This window comes from Vanessa cardui, chromosome 15, assembly GCF_905220365.1.
Source record: "Vanessa cardui chromosome 15, ilVanCard2.1, whole genome shotgun sequence".
Taxonomy (NCBI): Eukaryota; Metazoa; Arthropoda; class Insecta; order Lepidoptera; family Nymphalidae; genus Vanessa; species Vanessa cardui.
This window is the reverse complement of record NC_061137.1, coordinates 12,056,059-12,076,410: the sequence shown is the minus strand read 5'-3', so window position 1 is coordinate 12,076,410 and position 20,352 is coordinate 12,056,059. Positions and strand designations below refer to the sequence as shown.

Sequence of the window (20,352 nt, the reverse complement as noted above, 5' to 3'; positions counted from 1 at the left end):
AACTTAAGGGGAAGATCTATAAGAAAATGATCAGACCTGCTGTTCTATATGGATCAGAGTGTTGCGCTACAAAAGGGATGACTGAAAGACAATTGCATGTTTCGGAGATGAGAATGCCGAGAGGAATGTGTGGTGTTACGCGAATGGATAGAGTAAGTAATGAGTACATAAGAGGAAGTTTGTAAGTGACACCGATAGCCGAGAAGTTATGTGGAAGGCGGCTATCATGGTATGGGCATGTAATGCGGAGGAATGATTAACATATTGAGAGGAAGGCCTTGAGAATGGATGTGGATGGATATAGAGGTAGAGGACGACCAAGGAAACGATAGATGGATTGTGTGAAAGACGATATGGTTAGAAAGAATGTTACTTGTGAGATGACGTCTAATAGAGAAGTATGGAAGAAGACATGCTGCGCCGACCCCAAATAAAATTGGGATAAGGGCAGGAGGATGATATGATTAAAATACTCATTCAATTTATATAATTTTTATTGTGTAAGAAACACAAACCAATAGTTTATTATTTTCATTTGTATTGAACGTCCGGTGACGTGTACAGGCAGCATTGAAGTGCATATTATGTAAAATAAGATTTTTTTAATAGTTAAAACGGCGATATCTTACGAATGATTAGTCGTAAGAGAAAAAGTGACTAAACCATTTTTGAAGAAGATAAAATGAACTACAACTTTTGTCTGATCTATTTTTACGATAAAACTTACCGTTTTCGAGAAAAATGGAAATTACCTCAATTTTGCATGTTTGATCTTGAATAAATTTTTTTGCAGAAGTGGTATTGAAGGGGATTTTTGAAATTTCATTTATAATGATGTATTTAACGTCTCTGCAAATTTTCAGCTCTATGCGAATTTTGGCTAACTTATGACTTTTTTAGTCTATTTTGACTGAACTATTATAGTTACTTACACAAAATGCAACAGATGGCGTGGCGTCATGTAGCATTTTTATTTAAAACAATGAAAACAATTACATAAAATAAATATTCCTTATAAATTTGATTATACTAAATGTAGCATAAATAATAGCATAAGCCGCAAACTTAAGTTTCTGATATTTGATTTTATTATAGTCTGTAACTAAGTGAACGGATTAATAGTCTGTGACAACTAAATGGTCGACGATTGACAATTGACGTTGACGTTACTTGTTTTTATTTGGGACAATTGGAAAGGAGCGAAAACTGACTTTTTAATGATAAATATTTACACCATAACAGTATAATTGTAGTTTGTCTTAAATTTTTGCTTTAAGCAAGATGCCCTCGATGAAAGTTGAAGGAGACAGTGATGGGGACGGGGATATGTCTGGAGGAGATACGGAAAGATCAGGGGGCTCGTCTAGAGGCCCTGACCGTGATTCTAGCGCTGAGGAAGCCGATGAACCAGATTCTGATGACTCCTCAGAGATGGATGAAAGCGAGTGCGAGCGTCGGAGAAACGAATGCCTGGATAACTTAGGTTGGTTTTCATAGGTTATGTTTACAAACAAATTTTCATATGTGCGAATTTGAACCTTAATATTTATGTGTATATGTCCTTGTTAATTAAATAGTTTTTTATGATAATGTAATAAACTTAAATCAAATAAGAAACTTGTAAATGATTCTTTTTACAATAAAAATAGTTTTTTCATACATTCAATCAAAAATATTTACAACATATGCAATAATATGTACAAAAGAGAAGTGCAAAAATGATTACTCCTAACATAATGACTAGATACTTTGGATTTCTTATTAAACAAAATATGAAATCTGTAAAAACACTTACTTTTTCTTTCACAAATAACCTGTCAAATTTAAAAGTCACCCTAGTCACCTTAAAACATTGACATAGAAAAATACAATAAGATACCTTGCATTGCCAATATTGGGACCAAATGTCAATTGATTCCACAAAAAACTATTTACCTACATATTCCATGTAATCGGGATGAATTTTTAAAATCTTTCTATTATAAGTATGTTTGGTAATGCAAAACTCATTGTTACAATGTACAGTGTAAACTCTGTATAATCACACTCAAGGGACTGGGTATTTAGATGTTATGGAAAGTTGTCATTAAAAGGAGAAAGATATATCTGTATTAGAAATAAAAAGTTTATGTCAGACCAGTGTTAGTAATGAAAAAAAAAACAATCCTTATATGAATGTTATTACATATAGTCTGTTTATTTTTTTACTGACGTCTTTTGCTGCAACAGTAGTTTTTGTCGTTAAATTGTGTGACATTACATGGAGTTTACACTGTATATTTATTATAATAAATTTAATTAAATCACAATGTCATCTGTATATGATTATGTATGTGCTAAATGTATTAGTATGTATGTATTGTTATTAAAACACATTTTTTTTTTCATTAGTAATAATCACCTAATAAGCATCTAATACAATAATTCCAGCTAACTTGGAGAGGCAGTTCACAGTGCTAAGAGAGCAACTCTACAATGAAAGAATGAAGCACGTCAAGTATCAGCTCACTGAAGTCCAAGGCGGTAGATCACAGGACTACCTCGGCCCTTTGCGTCGATTGCAGGAAAATATGAGAGTTAGGTTAGTTCATACAACTATAATTAATTATTACAGATATGAAATTCAGGATATTTACCATGTTTTTTTATTTTTATTCGGTGGATTTCGATACTTTGACATTATCTACAAATGCCTTGCTCCACTAAATATAAATGAAAAGCATGGTAAATATCCCGAATTTAATAACTGTAATAATAAAAATAACCATGTTAGTTTAAAATCTTATATAAATAAATAAAGCTATAATAGATCAAGGTTTAAGTGAGAGTAGTATTATTAAGTGAAAATATTTTAAGATTATTCTTACATTTAATATTTTATTTATTTAGTTATTTATCAACCAGAGTCAGATAGTGTACAAAAAGATGTTAGCATAAATAAGTTCAACTTTAAACCATTAATAAACATAACTCATAATTGTTAAAGAACATTTTTAATCAAAGAATATGCACTGTTCTTATTCATTAAATTCTAAATATTTATAATTGTATGACGAATAATAGAAAAGAAAAAAAATTGTTCACTTGATCAATCAAATTACAGTTTGATTAGTCAGTATTTTAAATGGCTCCTGAGATAAAGTTAGTAAATATAACTAATTATTGAAATTAAGATTAAAAGTTACAACATTGATAGATTTCCAGTCTGTATCATGAGGTTTGTTTCAACTGTATAAACATTTTAGGTTGCAGAGACATCTAGTGGCAAGTACAAATAACTAAAACGTAGATAAAATAAATTCTTACTGTTTGAAAAAAAATATATATCCCATTTGAAATAAATAAATATAAGTAATATAATTGTAATAAGTAAAACATATAGAAACCATTAATTTGGTGTTATAATATCAGCTGAGATGGCCGCGTGGTTAGAACGCGTGCATCTTAACCGATGATTGCGGGTTCAAGGCAAGCACAACTGCATATTCATGTGATTAATTTTTGTTTATAATCCATCTCGTGCTCGGCGGTGAAGGAAAACATCATGGAAAACTGGCATGTCTCTAATTTCATAGAAATTCTGTCATATGTGTATTCCACCAGCCCACATTGAAACAGCGTGATGGAATATGTTCCAAACCTTCTCCCCAAAGGGAGGCCTCCTGCCTTAGCCCAGCAGTGGTAAATTTACATGCTGTTGTTTACAACTGCTCCAATTTCCTAACAGTGTTATAAAAAATATGCTTTAGTGCAGTAGCGGTGCAACATCGTATCTTATGTGGGCAAGATACGGTTTGCGAGGCCCTTGTGGTTTTTTTTTGTTCAGTACTGTGATCCCAATGTTATGTTGTACTACGCGAGGCCCTTTGCACCGCGAGGTCGTGCCTGTTTGTTGCCAGTGGCGGCGCAAAATCTTAATGTGGGCAACAGTTTGCGAAGCCCTTTTTTTTTCAAATTTCGGGCGCGAGGCCCTTTGCACCGTGAGGCCGTGGGCACACATGTGGCCCACACCGCCCACGCCTTACGCCGCCTCTGCTTTGGTGCCCTGTATGTATGACCAGGGTACCCTTTGTTTTGCATATCTTGTACATGACTAACTGATGACATATTTTTATATATTGAAGGGTTTACTTGAAAAATAATTTGAATTTGTTTCAGGATCGAAGTGGCTGGTATCCTGAAGAAGATGCGGATTGAGAATATCAGACACAAGTATGATGCTGAGGAGCAAGCCGCGCATCAGAATTTTAGGGTGAGTTTTATATAATTTACACATAACATTTTATTAATAAATGAAATAATATAATATAATAATAATAAGTGCCCTATATCACTCAGGATTAATATAACTTTCTGTCCGGGATGTTATGGAGATCCGTAACCGTTACACTAAATATAGGATATCAGGATTAAAATTCTATATGAAACCGAAATCGAATAGAAAAAAAAATGTTTAGAATTATTTTGATGTATAGTTTATATGAATGAATTATTGAATGAATTGTACTTTATTGCACATCACAAACAAAAAATAAAAAAGAAAGTAACACAATATAAAAAGAGAATATAAAAAAATAAGTAGATTAAAAGTGTTGTACAACGGGCGGACTTACGGTTTACCTTGTAATTTTCTCTTTTACTATGTCATATTTATAAACGAAACTATTCGAAACAGTCGGATAATTCGAAATAATGTCGATTCCGTAACCGAATCTGAAACAGGTAAAATATTATTCACAAAAATCGTAATTACATATTTTTCATTATGTTTCTTTCTGTCATTAATTTATTTTTTTAGAATTAATACATATTACCCCACACATATAAACAAATAAATTTTGCTATTTTACAATATAATATAAGTTTAGATTAGTGATATCGAAATTAAATATTATTGTACTAAATTACAATGTTTGGTACTTTATTTTATTGTACGTACAACAGCAACTATAACATATGAACTCAGTCCATGACTTATATAGATTAAGGACTTCTTAACTTGCTAGTGTAATACATGCAAGGATTTTTGTTATTGCTCCGCTTTTTTCTTTAAGTATTGAGAGATACTTAGAGTCTACGCTTGCGTGTTAGGGTCACAAGGATTATGTTGGAATTGCAGATGTCGGGTACATTTCCAAAACACAAAATCTATTTGCCATTCCAGACTAACGTGTAACATACATCCAAATTTTTATAATACATTTATAATAGTGGTAAGATCTGTTGTTCACTCACAGAGGCGCCCTCACACGTAACGTGCTTGGCGTAGTAGTACGAGTGACGCTTGTATTTACAAGATGTCCTTGAGTGCGTTCGATGATGCAAAAGTAAGGATAGCAAAAAAAAATGAATATTTATTTTAATACACAATCATATAATGTAGATTGCGAGTGTTCCTGAGATAAAAGATCTTATGACAAGTACATATGTATATAGCTAAAGCCGTGTATCTTACTTGGTCTTTTTTTCGATTGAAATAATTTCGATGAAACTTAATCCATAAACAACAAAAAATCTATTTACATTTTGTGTAGGCTGTCTGAAGTAAATGGAATGAATAAATAAGCTAACCTAATATATTAAAAACACTAGCAAATCTCGTAATGACGTTAATTCTATTTTGTCTGAAACAACAGATGGCGCTGTCTGTAGCTGAAATTAGTATCTGTCAAAATAATTTCAAATAAAAAATTCAAAACTTTCCGTGATTAAAATCACATACAAAAGACTCGAGATTCAGTTACTTGCTATGTACACGTAGTAAATTGTATTAATTGTGTATTGTGTATAACAATAAACCTTTTATTTGTACCTATTAATATAATGCTTTTGAAATAAACATTATAGTGGATTCCAGTTGATTATAATTATTAAAAAATTTAGACACACACAACATAATTATCATATAATAATTAAAATATAAGAAAAGTAAATAGCCGTTTGTATCCCACTGGTAGATTTCGCCTTCTCTTTTACGAAGAAGATTTGGATTTTATTCTATTATATTGGGGCTGACTTTCCCGAGCAAGGTTGGTCGATGAAATATAAGAACGAATTAAGTTCTGTTTGCTCAGCCTGATCCCGAAATTCTCTTTTGTGCTTGCGATATCACGCTTGTATCTAATACCTGCTCTACATTAATATCATTGATATACTATTATCATGCATTTTTGAACAGCACGATTTCTATTGGAAGCGTTATTGAATGATTTTTAAGTGTTACGTTTAAAATAACATATGTGTGAGAGTAATAGCAGTTGGAGATTAAAACATTGATACTTTCTAAGAAATTGAAAATTTAGTCGATTTTCTGGATGGTAGGGGTAGAGCATAGGTATCACTTGATGGTAAATGATCAACAATGTCAATTGGCACTATAAGGAATAATAACCATTCCTTACGTCCCTACAGCGTATTGGGATTCCACAAAGACCTACAGAAATAAAGATTGTAATTATACTAGTTTACTGATTGTGGTACCATAAAGATGATTCGGCACGAAGATTTATTACCTCATAAGATGTTTTAGCTCTGCCAGCTTACTGCTCGTAACCACTATCGCCATGTTTAGATATTTTGGAAACTTCTACGGTAAGTACACAAACCTTTACGTTTCATGTCTCTTTGAATGCCAATAAACGATTAAACTTTGAGAAATAGAAATGAATAAAGTTTCCCAGCAACTTCAACGGATACTGTTTCTCAGAATGTACCTCACTTTGTGGGATATACTATGTTATAAGTATTTACCAAGAGGATAATAAAACTTTAAATATTATTAAAAATTAAATAATATAGCATAATGTTCATAATAATAAATGATTTAACTGAAAAATATTTGTTAAGTCTATCCAATGTTGCTTATATAATATACGTTACTAAACTATTGAGAAAAAATCTTCTCGATCTTTGTTCAACCTAGTTAGAATAGTTTCAACCTCCGGCTTCGCCATTCATTGTCGTGCCTAACCTAGCCACGGCATCACGACACTCGAAGAGAGTTGGTATTCTTGCTTTTTTAAGGGACGAATCCCACGTAGAAACGTCATATTGGTGAAACATATTAATACGTTTTTTGAGAAAGGTCTTTCCAACCTAAAAAATGTCAATAGACAATAATTCCCTTCCCACGTTTGTTTTGTAATAATAATAATCGGTCCTGGACCGATATATAAATAAATAATAAATATGAGACAACATCACATACATTACTCTGATCCCAATGTAAGTAGCTGAAGCACTTGTGTTATGGAAATCAGAAATAACGACGGTACCACAAACACCCAGACCCAAGAAAACATAGAAAACTAATGGTAATCTACATCGACTCGGCCGGGAATCGAACCCGGGACTTCAGAGTGGCGTACCCATGAAAACCGGTGTACACACCACTCGACCATGGAGGTCGTCAATATATAAAGGCCTCTTAAAAATACTAGAACATTTAGTCCTCTGCCTAAAGGTTGCCTGAAAGAGATCACGACTTTAGCGATAAGTATGCTTGTTGCACTTTGCAACTTTTGTTTCAATCCAAATTTTAAGATATGTTTAAGTTTGCGTGCAATAATGATTAATAAATTCCACGACTTCCATAGTCGAGTGGTGCGTACACCGGTTTTCATGGGTACGCCACTCTGAGGTCCCGGGTGCGATTCCCGGCCGAGTTAATGTAGATTATCATTAATTTTCTATGTTGTCTTGGAGTTTGTGGTACCGTCGTTACTTCTGATTTTCCATAACACAAGTGCTTTAGCTACTTTGGGATCAGAGTAATGTATGTGATGTTGTCACATATTTATTTATTTATAAATAGTCCAGGTTACTGATTACTAAGACTCGAGAAAAAAACGATCGAAAATCCCTTCATCGTCAACGTCAAAATATCTTCTTGGTGAGCAAAAGTATATTCATTCTGTCAAAGAGACGAAAACAAACTTGTGCCACTTGCCCCTTATATATACTCCTATATACCCTTCTAAAATAAGTATTATTATATACGATTCGACTATTTGTTTTGCAAGTATTTTTCCTTCCCTTAGTATATGATTATAAAAAATACCAACGATGGTTGATACTGCGTTGCGTTGATGTCTTTCTTGGGCGACTGGAGACGTCAGCGAGTGTATTGTCTATTTCATTGATAAAATAGAACGTTGCACGAATGTAGATTTAAACAAAAGAACGTCAAAAAATGTTATTTTAATTGAATGAATTGCACCAAAATATAACTTCTATCTATAGTTGAATATGTATGATATAATTCAAATAGATTTGGACGGAATTTTTTCATTTGTATTTTTTTTATAGACATTCTTTTGTTTGTTTTTTAAATACTATTGCTTTGTTGTAAATATTTTTTGTCTGTCATTTAAAAAAAAATTTTTATGGGTCTTTTCCGAAATCTGTAATTTGATATAGTTCATAATATATCATACATATGATATGAACTATATCAAATCTTTGAAAGGAGATTTTATTGCGCTTTCGTAATATATATAAATCACTGATTTAATATAATTATATCTTACAACATATGTTATTATATTTCATATATTCATTAACTGTTTTACTCGTCGTATCAAGTGGTATAGTTTCTTCCTTATATACTTATTTACTCCTTAAAACTCCCAATGTAATTCCATTGTGATTGGATTTTGTTAAACAAATATATAGAAACTAACCTCACTATTCCGTGAACTTTACAACTGAGTATAGATTCCTAAGAATTATATCAATCCTTCGCGATTCTAACAAGCGAAGTCCAGGTTCATGTATAACTCATGTTATTAAAACCGTAGGCGTGTCATGCACGCATGTTAAAAGTTAGGCTTCTTCGTAGTACACGATTTATAGTATACTATAATGTTTTCACTTATCCCTTCGCAATTCACTTTGTAGTTTAAAGTTTTCACGTAATTGTTGTTCCGTACGTAAAATCCACTAAACGTCTCAAGAAGTTTAACTTTAAAAATACGATCTTATCATAAGAATGTTTTTTAAATTTATTTTGAAAATTTGACGGTTATGACATTTCATATTCAGACGATACTGTTTCGTTACATATAAGATTGCATAGTGGCATGGACGGTTGCATGTCAGTGCGTTAAATAATTAAAAAGTTTCTTTTTTCTCACTGCTTGGCTTAGCTTACGCTACATTTTGAGAAGTGTGGTCGAGTTTAATCTATCGCACTGTTCCAAATTTCTAAGAATGTTTTTCTTCTTCACCGAACAAGAAATTAAATCTTAGCACAAATTAAGCACATGAAATTTCAGTGGTGCTTGCGAGGGTTTGATCTCGAAACTATCGATTAAGTTTCACGCCTAACTAATGAACCATAACTTATAATTCATCTAGTAGTTGCCCGCGGCTTTGCTCGCGTTTTATGGTGTTAGTTGTCATGTTTTAGGCAAAAAATCAAATCAAATCAATTTATTCAAGTAAACTTCACAAAGAAGTGTTTTTGAATCGTCAACAATTAAATACTACCGCCGTTTCGGAAAGCAGCTTCTAGCGAGAAGAAACGGCAAGAAACTCGCATAGTTGCTCTGTTTCAATAAATAGATTTACAATGCTGTTGTAAATGTGCAATTTACAGTAATTAGTGTCCTATGATGGATACCCGAGCCTATCTCCAGGCGTTTCTTTCTAAGAAAGAGTATTATTTTATAAAATAGTATCCTATGTCCTTTCCTGGGAGTTTATGTTTGCTCCATACCAAATTTAATGAAATTCGGTTCAGCGGTTTGGTCGTGAAAGAGTGACAGACAGTCAAACAGAGTTGCTTTCACATTTATAAAATTAATACACATTTGTATCCGTGAATGTACACTTCGATATATTATCACATCAGACAACAACGTTATGTATGTAAGTCTATGATCGAACGTAACACTATACCTCGGTCCCCAAGCCCCTGTCTGCGAGGCCGAATGTTAATTACATTTTAGTTTCAATCGAGAGTTCCCCTTACAATACCGTCGGGTATATTGATTATTGTTTGGATGACCAACGCGGTGGGCGTTTCAATTGATTTCATGTCAAGCTCGTATTACATTATTATATAATATTTGTTTAATGAGGATCTCCAATATATTATATCTCCGATATATTATATTGATCATTAGTAGGTTCAGACAGGTTTATTCAATAAAGAGTTACACGTAATTCTTGTTTTTTAAATGACATGAAAAACTATTGCTTGTTGGGAAAATAGTTTACTCTGCTCTGATTAAAACAAGCGAACGAAAATCTGTGATATTTTTTGTCATATTTAAGATTTTGTTACCTTTATAAGTTTTCAGCATAACAGAAATAGCCAGTAGGCGTAGTAAACTTCAATCTATAGTATTCGTTTGTATGTCAAAGGCTAGTTACCTTATTGTAATATCTTAGCTCATTACGTTTTGATGTGATTATTGATTTAAATATGTTACTTATTGTTAGAAACTTGCATTAAATGCGGACCGTTTTACTTACTAAATACTTTATGCAGTCAAATATTCGAATGTCATCTACATAGAAACGTCCTCTAGAGATTTGTTCAAAAGTAAGGTAAAACAATTTCTCTTAAAGAAATATAAGTCTTAGCTTTTATCGCCTTTCTTGGTTTCGTTCCCTTTTATTTAAGCTGTTATTATTTACACTGTACTTTTAGTATTATTGTTAACATTTTGTTACTTTATCATTAGTATATTATTAAATGTATGTTATATGTATATATTTATAATATATATTTATGTAAGTGTGTGTATGTTTATATATATATGTGTGTATATATGTATGTATGTGTAATGTAATTCAATATAGGGATGGCTTTATGCATCTACTGTACGCTCTTTCTTGCATGTGCTAAGGTTGGCTGGTAGATAAGGCTATATAGCTTTAAGCCCGCCTTTTGCTCAATTTATTTTTTGTTAAATAGTTGTGCAATTAAGTTTAAATAAATAAATACATATATTAAATTTTTGTTATGTATAAAAGTATATCACTTTATATTACACTAATTTTTTTAATAACTAGATATTAGTTGGCCGCTTCGTTATTATTTTTTACATTATCGACATATAACGAATAAAAACCACCATATATGTACGAGGTATACATATGAGTATCATTACTTCTGATTTTCCTTAACACAAATTGGGATCAGAGCAGTGTTGGGCAAATTTTAATTGCAATTAAAATTAAAGATTAACAATTAATTAATTGTTAATTGTTACTACTACAGTTAACAATTAATCAATTGTAATTGTGGAAAATCACAACTAACAATTATTTAATTGTTAACTGTATTAGTAACAATTAACAATTAATTAATTTTTAATTGTTTTGTTAATTTTAATTAAAAATAACAATTAAAAATACTGCTGTAAAATATAAAGACTTGAGCGAAAACGACGACTTGAAATGTTTTTGTTTTATACCTACGCTGAAGAAATATTTATTAATGCAACTTTATATTATATAATATAAAAATAAACACTTTTTTTCTGTGGAAGGAGACATTTAGAAAAAATAAGCTTAAAACTTAGAGTCTTTGACCACATTTTTATTCGTCTGAAGTCTAATACTTATTTTCTTAGCTTAATTTTCCTAAAAATTTACTAATTACATTTTGATGTATAAAGTTAATTGTTAGTTTTAATTGTTTTATAAAACAACTAAAAAAGTTAATTGCAATTATTTTAATTGTAAGTTGCAATTGACATACGTTAATCAAATTAATTTAATTGCAAGGTGCAATTAAAAGTGTAATTGCGATTAATTTAATTGTAATTAATTTAATTGCAATTACTTTTTTAGTCAATTAATAAAATAATTAACAATTGCTTGATTAATGCCCAACACTGGATCAGAGTAATGTATGTGATGTTGAAAAAAGCGTGAAATTAATACCTGTTGACTTCCAGGCAGGATACATTACATACATATATAATTGTATTTAACTAATATGATTGTATTTTTAAATATTGAAAAAGATTAACTACTGACTTTCTTGCCGGTTCTGAACCGGTGGTAGTTTCACTTAATTGTTAAATGACGATTCAAAAGTGCTTATATAAGCCTACTTGAATAAAGTTTATTTTGATTTTGATTTTTGAATACTTAAGTTGTTTTAACAGTAAACCTGAGAGAAAGAAAGATCTGCAGTGTGAATCACGCTAAAAAATAATTAGAATTCAAATTTAGAATGTTGTGTTTGCCCACCAATATTTAACAAAGAATAACAAAACACTTACGGATAAACAAGGCTGAAATAGAGTTAATAATAGTTGCAGATAAAACAAATGCGTTTGTGTAGCAAGCCTGACACGCATGCGAATTGCCAGTACCTCCGTGTGACGTCACGTCGTTATTGAGTTAACTTTTGTTAGCTTGTTTTCTGTTTTCGTATAACTCTATCTCCACAGATGAGCAGGCCGTGTCTTTAAAGTATCTTTCTTATAAATTTTATTTATGTTATTTTAATGCGTTAGTTTTTAGTAATGGTACTGGTGTATTGATTGATTGATTGATTGATAATTGCTCTGCAGCGTAGCAATATTGATAATCTCAGGATCTGTTAGAATCTTGATTTTTGTGAAATTTAATCAGTTCGCCATTATTAAGTCATATTAATACCTGTTGACTTCCAAGCAGGATATATTAATTTAAATAATTGTATTTCACTAACATGATTTTGTCTTTTTTAAATGTTAAAAAAGAGTAACTACTGAGTTTCTCGCCGGTTCTTCTCGGTAGAATCTACTATCCGAACCGGTGGTAGCTTCACTTAATTGTAAAATGTCGGTTCAACAGTGCTTGTATAAGTCTACTTGAATAAAGTTTATTTTGATTTGATTTGATATGGACAATAAATATAAATTATTAATTATAAATTTCAAACATTATGAAACCCTTAGTTGAGTGATTAAAATAATTATAAAATATCAGAAAGGTTACGCTAAGTCCTAAAAAAATTATAGCAATACATTAGCATGATCTAATTTTTAGGATTCGTGACTTCATATGAGCTTTATCGAACGAAATATCTGGGTGCTCTGAATGCTATCATTATCATTACATAGTATAAAACAATGTCGCTTACCGCTGTCTGTTCATATATATGTTTAGATCTTTGAAATTACGCAACGGATTTTGATGGGGTTTCTTTTAATAGATAGAGTGATTCGAGAGGGTTTTGTATATAATACATGGACGTTATAGTAAAGAAACACTGACAATTTTAGAAGTTTATAATGTAATGTTATAAATATAAAAAAATCTGTAGTATATTTTGTATCAGCATTGAACCCGTGCGAAGCCGGTGTGGATCGCTTGTTTGTAATATAAAGACAAAAGGCAAACCGTTATGTGAGAAAAGAAAAGATATAATAACAAATAAAGACAGCCTCAGCAAGACTTTCATGTTCCTAATCGGGCAATAATCTGACGTCACAAAGAGGTCGATTCACGGAGGCTAAGAGCTTCCTAAAACAGGACAAATGCCTTAAGTAATACTCGTTCGTATGAATACAATGAAACGCGTTTGTTTATTTCATACATGTATTTAATTAATTTAATCACTACATTGTATAAAACAAAGTCGTTTTCTCTGTCCCTATAGCCATATGTATGCTTAAATCTTTAAAACTACGCAGCGGGTTTTGATGTAGTTTTTTTTTAAATAGATAGAGTGATTCGAGGAAATTGTTTTAATATATAATACATGGAAAATTTAGTAAAGAAATACTGATAATTTTAAAGTTTATACTGTAATTAATAATTAATTAATGTAATTAATATAATAATAAATAATCATTGCACGAGATGAATTATAAACACAAATTCAGCACATATATGTAGTGGTGCTTGCCTGGGATTGAACTCGAAGTCATAAGTTAAGATGCACGCGTTCTAACCACTGGGCCAGCTCAGCTCTATGTGTCGACTAGCTTCCTCCAAACCTCTCTCCACGTCTAGTCTGAGGGCAGTCATAATATTGAGCCCCGTTGTACGTTAGTATGTAATCGTCTGGATTCTAATTTTTTTCAAGAAAAATTTCGAATTTCGTCTGAATTTGACTCTATTATACATAAAAACGATTGTAATGTGCTATTATTGGGTATGATATCTTTAATTATTTACTTATCGTCGCTTTATTTCCAAATTAAATTTAATTCCTAGTCTTCTCCGATGTGAGTGACATTGGCGATATTATCTAGCCCCCTAGCCTATACCGCGTGTATTATAGCATCTATATGAAACTATAGTCCAAGGATTAATTAAGCTGTCATTAATCCCATACTACTATCATATTTAGGCAATGTAAGTTAGCATATTATATATCAAATTAGAAATGAAGTTGTGACATAAAATTGTCTTAAAACTGAAGACCCATATCTTGGCGTTTAATCTATTCTTAATTACTATAAAGGAATTTGTTTAGTTTATTTAGGATTATATATTGCATATTACAGACAACAGTTTCTCCTTCAAACAGTCAAATCAATATTTGAACTATCGATATAAGCTAAGCAGCCAAGAAAACCCTATATATCCCTATAATATATTTCTTAAAAATTACCTTTCATACGATAATATACTGGGTTAATCAAGGGGCTCGTATCGCTTCTTTCTTTTGATTGTTGAGGCTTGTGCCCGTGGCTGACGCCGGCTCCAAATATAACAATAACTATAACTGCATTATATAATCGTAAATTGACTTTTAAGTAGTGTAATATTTTTCATTTCATTTTACCTAGGAGGACTCTAAAAATATGTTAAATAGGCAATTATTATTATTACTTTTTAGTGCATTTTTATTTGTTTTAAAATAGTGTTTTGTTTGAAGTCGGTTTTTCTTTTTGTTAAAATTTTTATTTATTTTTTGATTTTAAGTGAAGCTTATGTAGACTAACAATTTTTTCTTAATATGGATAGATTAAGCGTGCCTTTAATATGAATCAGAAATAACTTCGGGGACAATTTCAAAAGAAACTTTTGAATAAAGCAAAAATACACTTTCGAAATATGGTTTTAATACGTCATGCGGCATATACTACAAGGTACCACCCTCGAAAGAGTTGTAATCGACCTCAATAAAAAATCTTTGCAAAAGAGTTATTCGTATGCTATGTCGTACATCATATGACATCACATCATATACACAAAATTTGATTAAAGACAGTAAGAAATTCTGCCCCAAATCGCACCCTAACTGTAAGTCGTTTAGGAGTTCCGTCAATACATAGTACAAAACAAAGTCGCTTTCTCTGTCCCTATATCTTTAAAACTACGCAACGGATTTTGATGCGGTTTTTTTAATAGATAGTGTTATTCAAGGGGAAGGTTTGTGTATATAATAAATGAACAATATAGTAAAGAAACACTGACAATTTTAGAAGTTTGCAATGTGATGTCGTAAATAAACAAATTCTTTAGTATATTTAGTATCAGTATTGCACCCGTGAGAAGTCGGGGCGGGTCGCTACTTGATTATAATATTCGATTATGACAATTACATAAACATAACCACATTATGGAAGGTGATTCAAATATCCAAATAACATATAAATAAAAGATTCGACCGAGGATCGCTAACGTGCTCCTCAGAATTGTTCCGTTCCCTCCCGTTCCCTTAATTTGTGATGGATCCTATGCACAGAACCCTACCAAACTTTCACCAAACTACCCTTAAAGTATATCCTTTATAATAAAAAAAGAATCATCAAAATTTTGCGAACCAATTTTGAGTTATTCACCTATTTATCGCGCACATACATAATGCAAATTTAAGACTTCTGTCGTTTTCATACGGATACCAAAAAAAAAAAAAAAATGGGTCCCCACGGGAAGCACTACCTTTCAAACAAAAAAAAAATTATCAAAATCGGTCCACCCAGTAAAAAGTTATGAGGTAACAAAAAAAAAAATACAGACGAATTGATAACCTCCTCCTTTTTGAAGTCGGTTGATAAACAAATAGAATCCTTTACATAAAAAGGATAAGAATGATAGGGGCGTTTTATTTATTGATTTCTATTTAGTGTTAGTTGTGCCTGTGACGCCGTGCGTTTGTATTTAACAAAAAAATTATTGTTATTGTCTAAGTTACTTGTTACTTCTTATTACATCAGACAACTCACGAGTTTGAGTTTGAGTTTGACTACTAAATCAAAAACTGAGTTATAGTATTCTATATTCACTTATATAAACAATTTTGAACCATTGTTTTACAAAAAATATTTTTTTACACCAACCACTGGGATGCGCCTGCTGGGTAGGTATTTATCGTGTGGATCTTATCGAGAACAATTCCAAATGTCCCAGACATAATTTGTATTCATTTTAATCAATTACATAGAATTTGGTTAATTCGTTTAATTTTAGAATCAAATAGAGTAGCAGGGTCTTGTGCAGTTAGATAGCTGTTATAAGGTTAATCAAGTGGCTTAAACGGATCGTGAGTTAACGGTTTTGTATGCTTAGCAGCTCGAAACCAAGCCTTTAACATCGCGTGATATATACTCTCATGTTAGATTGTCGTCTGATCGGACTATGTGTGACAGATATTGAGCTTTGAGAATGCTAAGAGAAACGCGAATGGATAGAGTAAGGAATGAGCCGAGAAGTTATGTGGAAGGCGGCTATCATGGTATGGGCATGTAATGCGGAGGAATGAGGAACATATTGTGAGAAAAGCCTTGGGCATGGATGTGGATTGATATAGAGGTAGAGGACGACCAAGGAAACTATAGATGGATTGTGTGAAAGAGGATATGGTTAGAAGGAATGTTACTTGTGAGATGACGTCTGACAAAGAAGTATGGAAGGAGAAGACATGCTGCGCTGACCCCAAATAATATTGGGATAAGGGCAGGAGGATGAGGATGATTATTCTAAGTTGTAAATACATAAAGTTCGTCACAGCTAGAATGGTACCATTGAAAATCATGGTAGGGAACTCAACTTCTTATGGTACATCTGTTTCGGACACGAAGGCAGATTATTCTTATTTTTTTAAATAGTAAATTATTCGTGTTTCAAATAATCTTTTCCTTGTGTATCTCATTCTTATTAAAATAATCGATGGATCGAATATTGTGTAAGAATTATACATATAATATATACATATATATATAAATATTACGTAAGTTTATATGTACGTACTTACAATATATAGAAAAGTAAGGGGATGTTTTATTTAATATTCAAGAAACCTTAGAATTTTCTCATTCATTTTGTAATTAATAATTAATAATAATTTTTCCTTATATATTAACAAGTTTATGATAATAATACTTGTGTTAATATTAATTACATGAAAAAAGTTAAGCTAGCTTATAGCTTAAAAATGTAAAAATATTTCAATTAAAACACAATTTCATAAATATAACTCGTATCGCGTTTATTGCACCGTACTTGGGCCGCGATGCGCACGCGCCGGATGTGACGTCACACTTCATGAATGGTCCGTGTCGATGACACGAGACGTCCGCTAACGCTTTATGTCGAAGGTTTGTTGTATTCAGATGCAGTTTATTGTTCTTTGGTATAAATTTCGATGTGACGATTATATTCCCTTGCGATATTTTAGACTAAATGAATTAATGGTATTATGTTAACTGTAAGCTATTTAACTAAGGGATTAATACTTAATTATATATATTTAACTATATATCGCATCTAATACAGTGTTAACAAATGACAATCATTATTAATGTAAATCATTATTAATCTACATATCTATATTAATATTATAAATGTCAAAATAACTTTGTCTGTCTGTCGCTCTTTCACAACCGAACAGCTGAAACGAATTTGATAGAATTTGGTATGAAGCAAACTTGAACTCCAAGAAAGTACATAGGTAACGTTTTTGCCTGATACGTGGCAAATAACACCCTAAAAAGCGAGCCAAACCGCAAACTTTTTTACTTGGTGGTAGGGCTTTGTGCAAGCCCGTCTGGGTAGGTACCACCCACTCATCAGTTATTCTACCGCCAAACAACAGTACTCAGTATTGTTGTGTTCCGGTCTGAAGGGTGAGTGAGCCAGTGTAACTACAGGCACAAGGGACATAACATCTTAGTTCCCAAGGTTGGTGGCACATTGACGATGTAAGGAATAGTTAATAATTCTTACCGCGTTAATGTCTATGGGCGATGGTGACCACTTACCATCAGGTGGCCCATATGCTCGTCCGCCAACCTATACCATAAAAAAAAAACTTACTTAATTGTATAAAATTGTAAACAAATAGTAAATTGCAATCAAGAATCGACTTTAATTTTCTGCACATCTATCGCTGGACCTCTTCTAAATGAGACTACCTGACTACAACGACATTGACTACAATGGTATTGCTTGTAAAACATAATAAAACAAGGATTTCACGTTTAGTACAAAGCTATACTATCAAGCTATGAAGTTACCATCAAAAATGTTCTTGTTTTCTATAAAGAAATCTCCTAAAATCATATTCTAAAGATATAAACATTTATATTACCAAAATATAAGTACAAACGAAATCAAAGACGAAATTGCGTTTCAAACAAGCTAATCCCCCTTAACTTAATTATAACGATGTTTCTATGAATAAGTAATGTCACAGCTCTGTGGGGGAACCGACGGAACCCATGTCTTATCGGTCCCTCGGAACCATTCCGATTTGTATACAAATTACACTTAAGCCTGTTTGGATATAAGCTTTCGTCTAAACGTATCGTGCTTAAGAGTAAACCGAATTTAATTAAACTGCATGCAAGTATGTAGTATTAGTATAAGTACCTATATAGTAGGACTTTAGGTTTTTTTCAAGTTAAGAGTCGTATTTTGCATGTGTGGTTGTAGATCTCGGGGTTGATATGCCGAGTATTTTATTATTACATATGTAGCCAAGTAGGCCAACAGATAGTAATTCATCATTATCTATTGGTCGCCGTATTTTTTTTTTTAAATTCCTGACGTAGCCAATGAGCCAACAACCTAAGTAGTAGACCTAACCTTGTGTAGTAGTAGTCACACTGACTCGCTAATCCGCCAAAACACCTTCGGAACATAATAATACTAAGTGTTGCAGCTTTGCGGTTGAAAATATGGTGGTGGGTTTAATTCATCTCGTGCTGGACATGCATGCACCAAACAGCATTAGAACCCCTGTACGAAAAAAAGAAGCCTTTGGCCAATATGTTTATATTTTTAGTCTTTGTATTTGCACCCCAAACTCAAACACAAAAATCGTAATAATATCATGTTTTTAGTTTCATTTCAATAGCATTTTTAACTAACAAGTAAAAATTGTTGTATAAAGTCTAAGTATTTATAATGTTGTGCATATTGTGATCCCTTGTGCCTTTAATTTCGTTGGTTCAGAATCCCCTTGTGTAACCTATTTTGCATTTTTCAAAACAAATATTTGAAGCTCCAAGCCGCAATAGCTCAACGGTTTGTGTTTACCGTAGCTCGGGTATCCGGGTTTGTATACCGTTATCTGGTATCTACTTACCGTTTAGATCTCTAGGCGTTTCGCGCTGTGAGTCTCGGGGTTCAATTCTTACCTTATAGACCGTATAAAATCCAAGAATCCCTAGTTGATAAATGACGATTTAAACGTGCTTATAAAAGCCTACTTGAATAAAGTATATTTTGATTTGATTAAGTATTGTTTCATAATCCTTTTTTGACGGATAAGTTGTGTCAGAGGATTAATTACTAATACTAGCACATAAACTTTCACATTATCAAATATCCTAAGAATTCTGATGAAACAGTGGCAAAATCAGGGGTTTTTAGATATTAATAAAATTTAAAGTTTATCAGCTGTTGTTATAACTATAACTTTAATAGTACCCTTTTGCTTGACTTTGAAATCATATAGTATAATATACATATAAGTAAAATGTGTAATTTAGGTCCAAAAAGCTGCACACTTTATTGGTTTGAACGGACTAAACTCAGGGATTACTTTAAGTTTTTTAGTGTTGAATAGAACATTTATTACAAGCTAGTTTAACATTGAATTCAACACTTTACCAGGACGATTCAAAAGTGCTTTTAGGAGCCTATTTCAATAAAGAACATTTCGATTTCGACGCGCAAGGGCGGCGTAACGAGAGTAACGCCAACCAATGGGATGAAACCGCCCAGATAAGTTATGGTCCTATATATGACTCATTAATGTACAGTAAAGAATGTATCAGCAAATTCAGAAAACCGCATGTATTATCTATATCTATACTAATATAATATTTTAAATATGAAAGTAACTCGGTCTGACTTTCTGTTTGTGCCTCTTTCACTACCAAACCACTGAACCTAATTAGATGAAATTTGGCATGAAGCAAGTTTTAACTCCAAAGAAGGACA

At 32.1% G+C, this 20,352-nt stretch overlaps 1 protein-coding gene across 1 annotated transcript in view; it reads left to right on the top strand.

Annotated features, from left to right (window-relative positions):
• Window positions 1–1,152: 1,152 nt before the first annotated feature.
• The window catches only part of LOC124535799 (breast cancer metastasis-suppressor 1-like protein), a 128,327-nt gene continuing 109,127 nt past the window's right edge, over window positions 1,153–20,352 (top strand). The window contains exons 1-3 of the mRNA XM_047112154.1: window positions 1,153–1,483; window positions 2,431–2,581; window positions 4,159–4,252. Coding sequence (XP_046968110.1) covers window positions 1,282–1,483; window positions 2,431–2,581; window positions 4,159–4,252 — 447 coding nt within the window. The 5' untranslated portion in view covers window positions 1,153–1,281. The remainder of the gene's footprint in view (window positions 1,484–2,430; window positions 2,582–4,158; window positions 4,253–20,352) is intronic.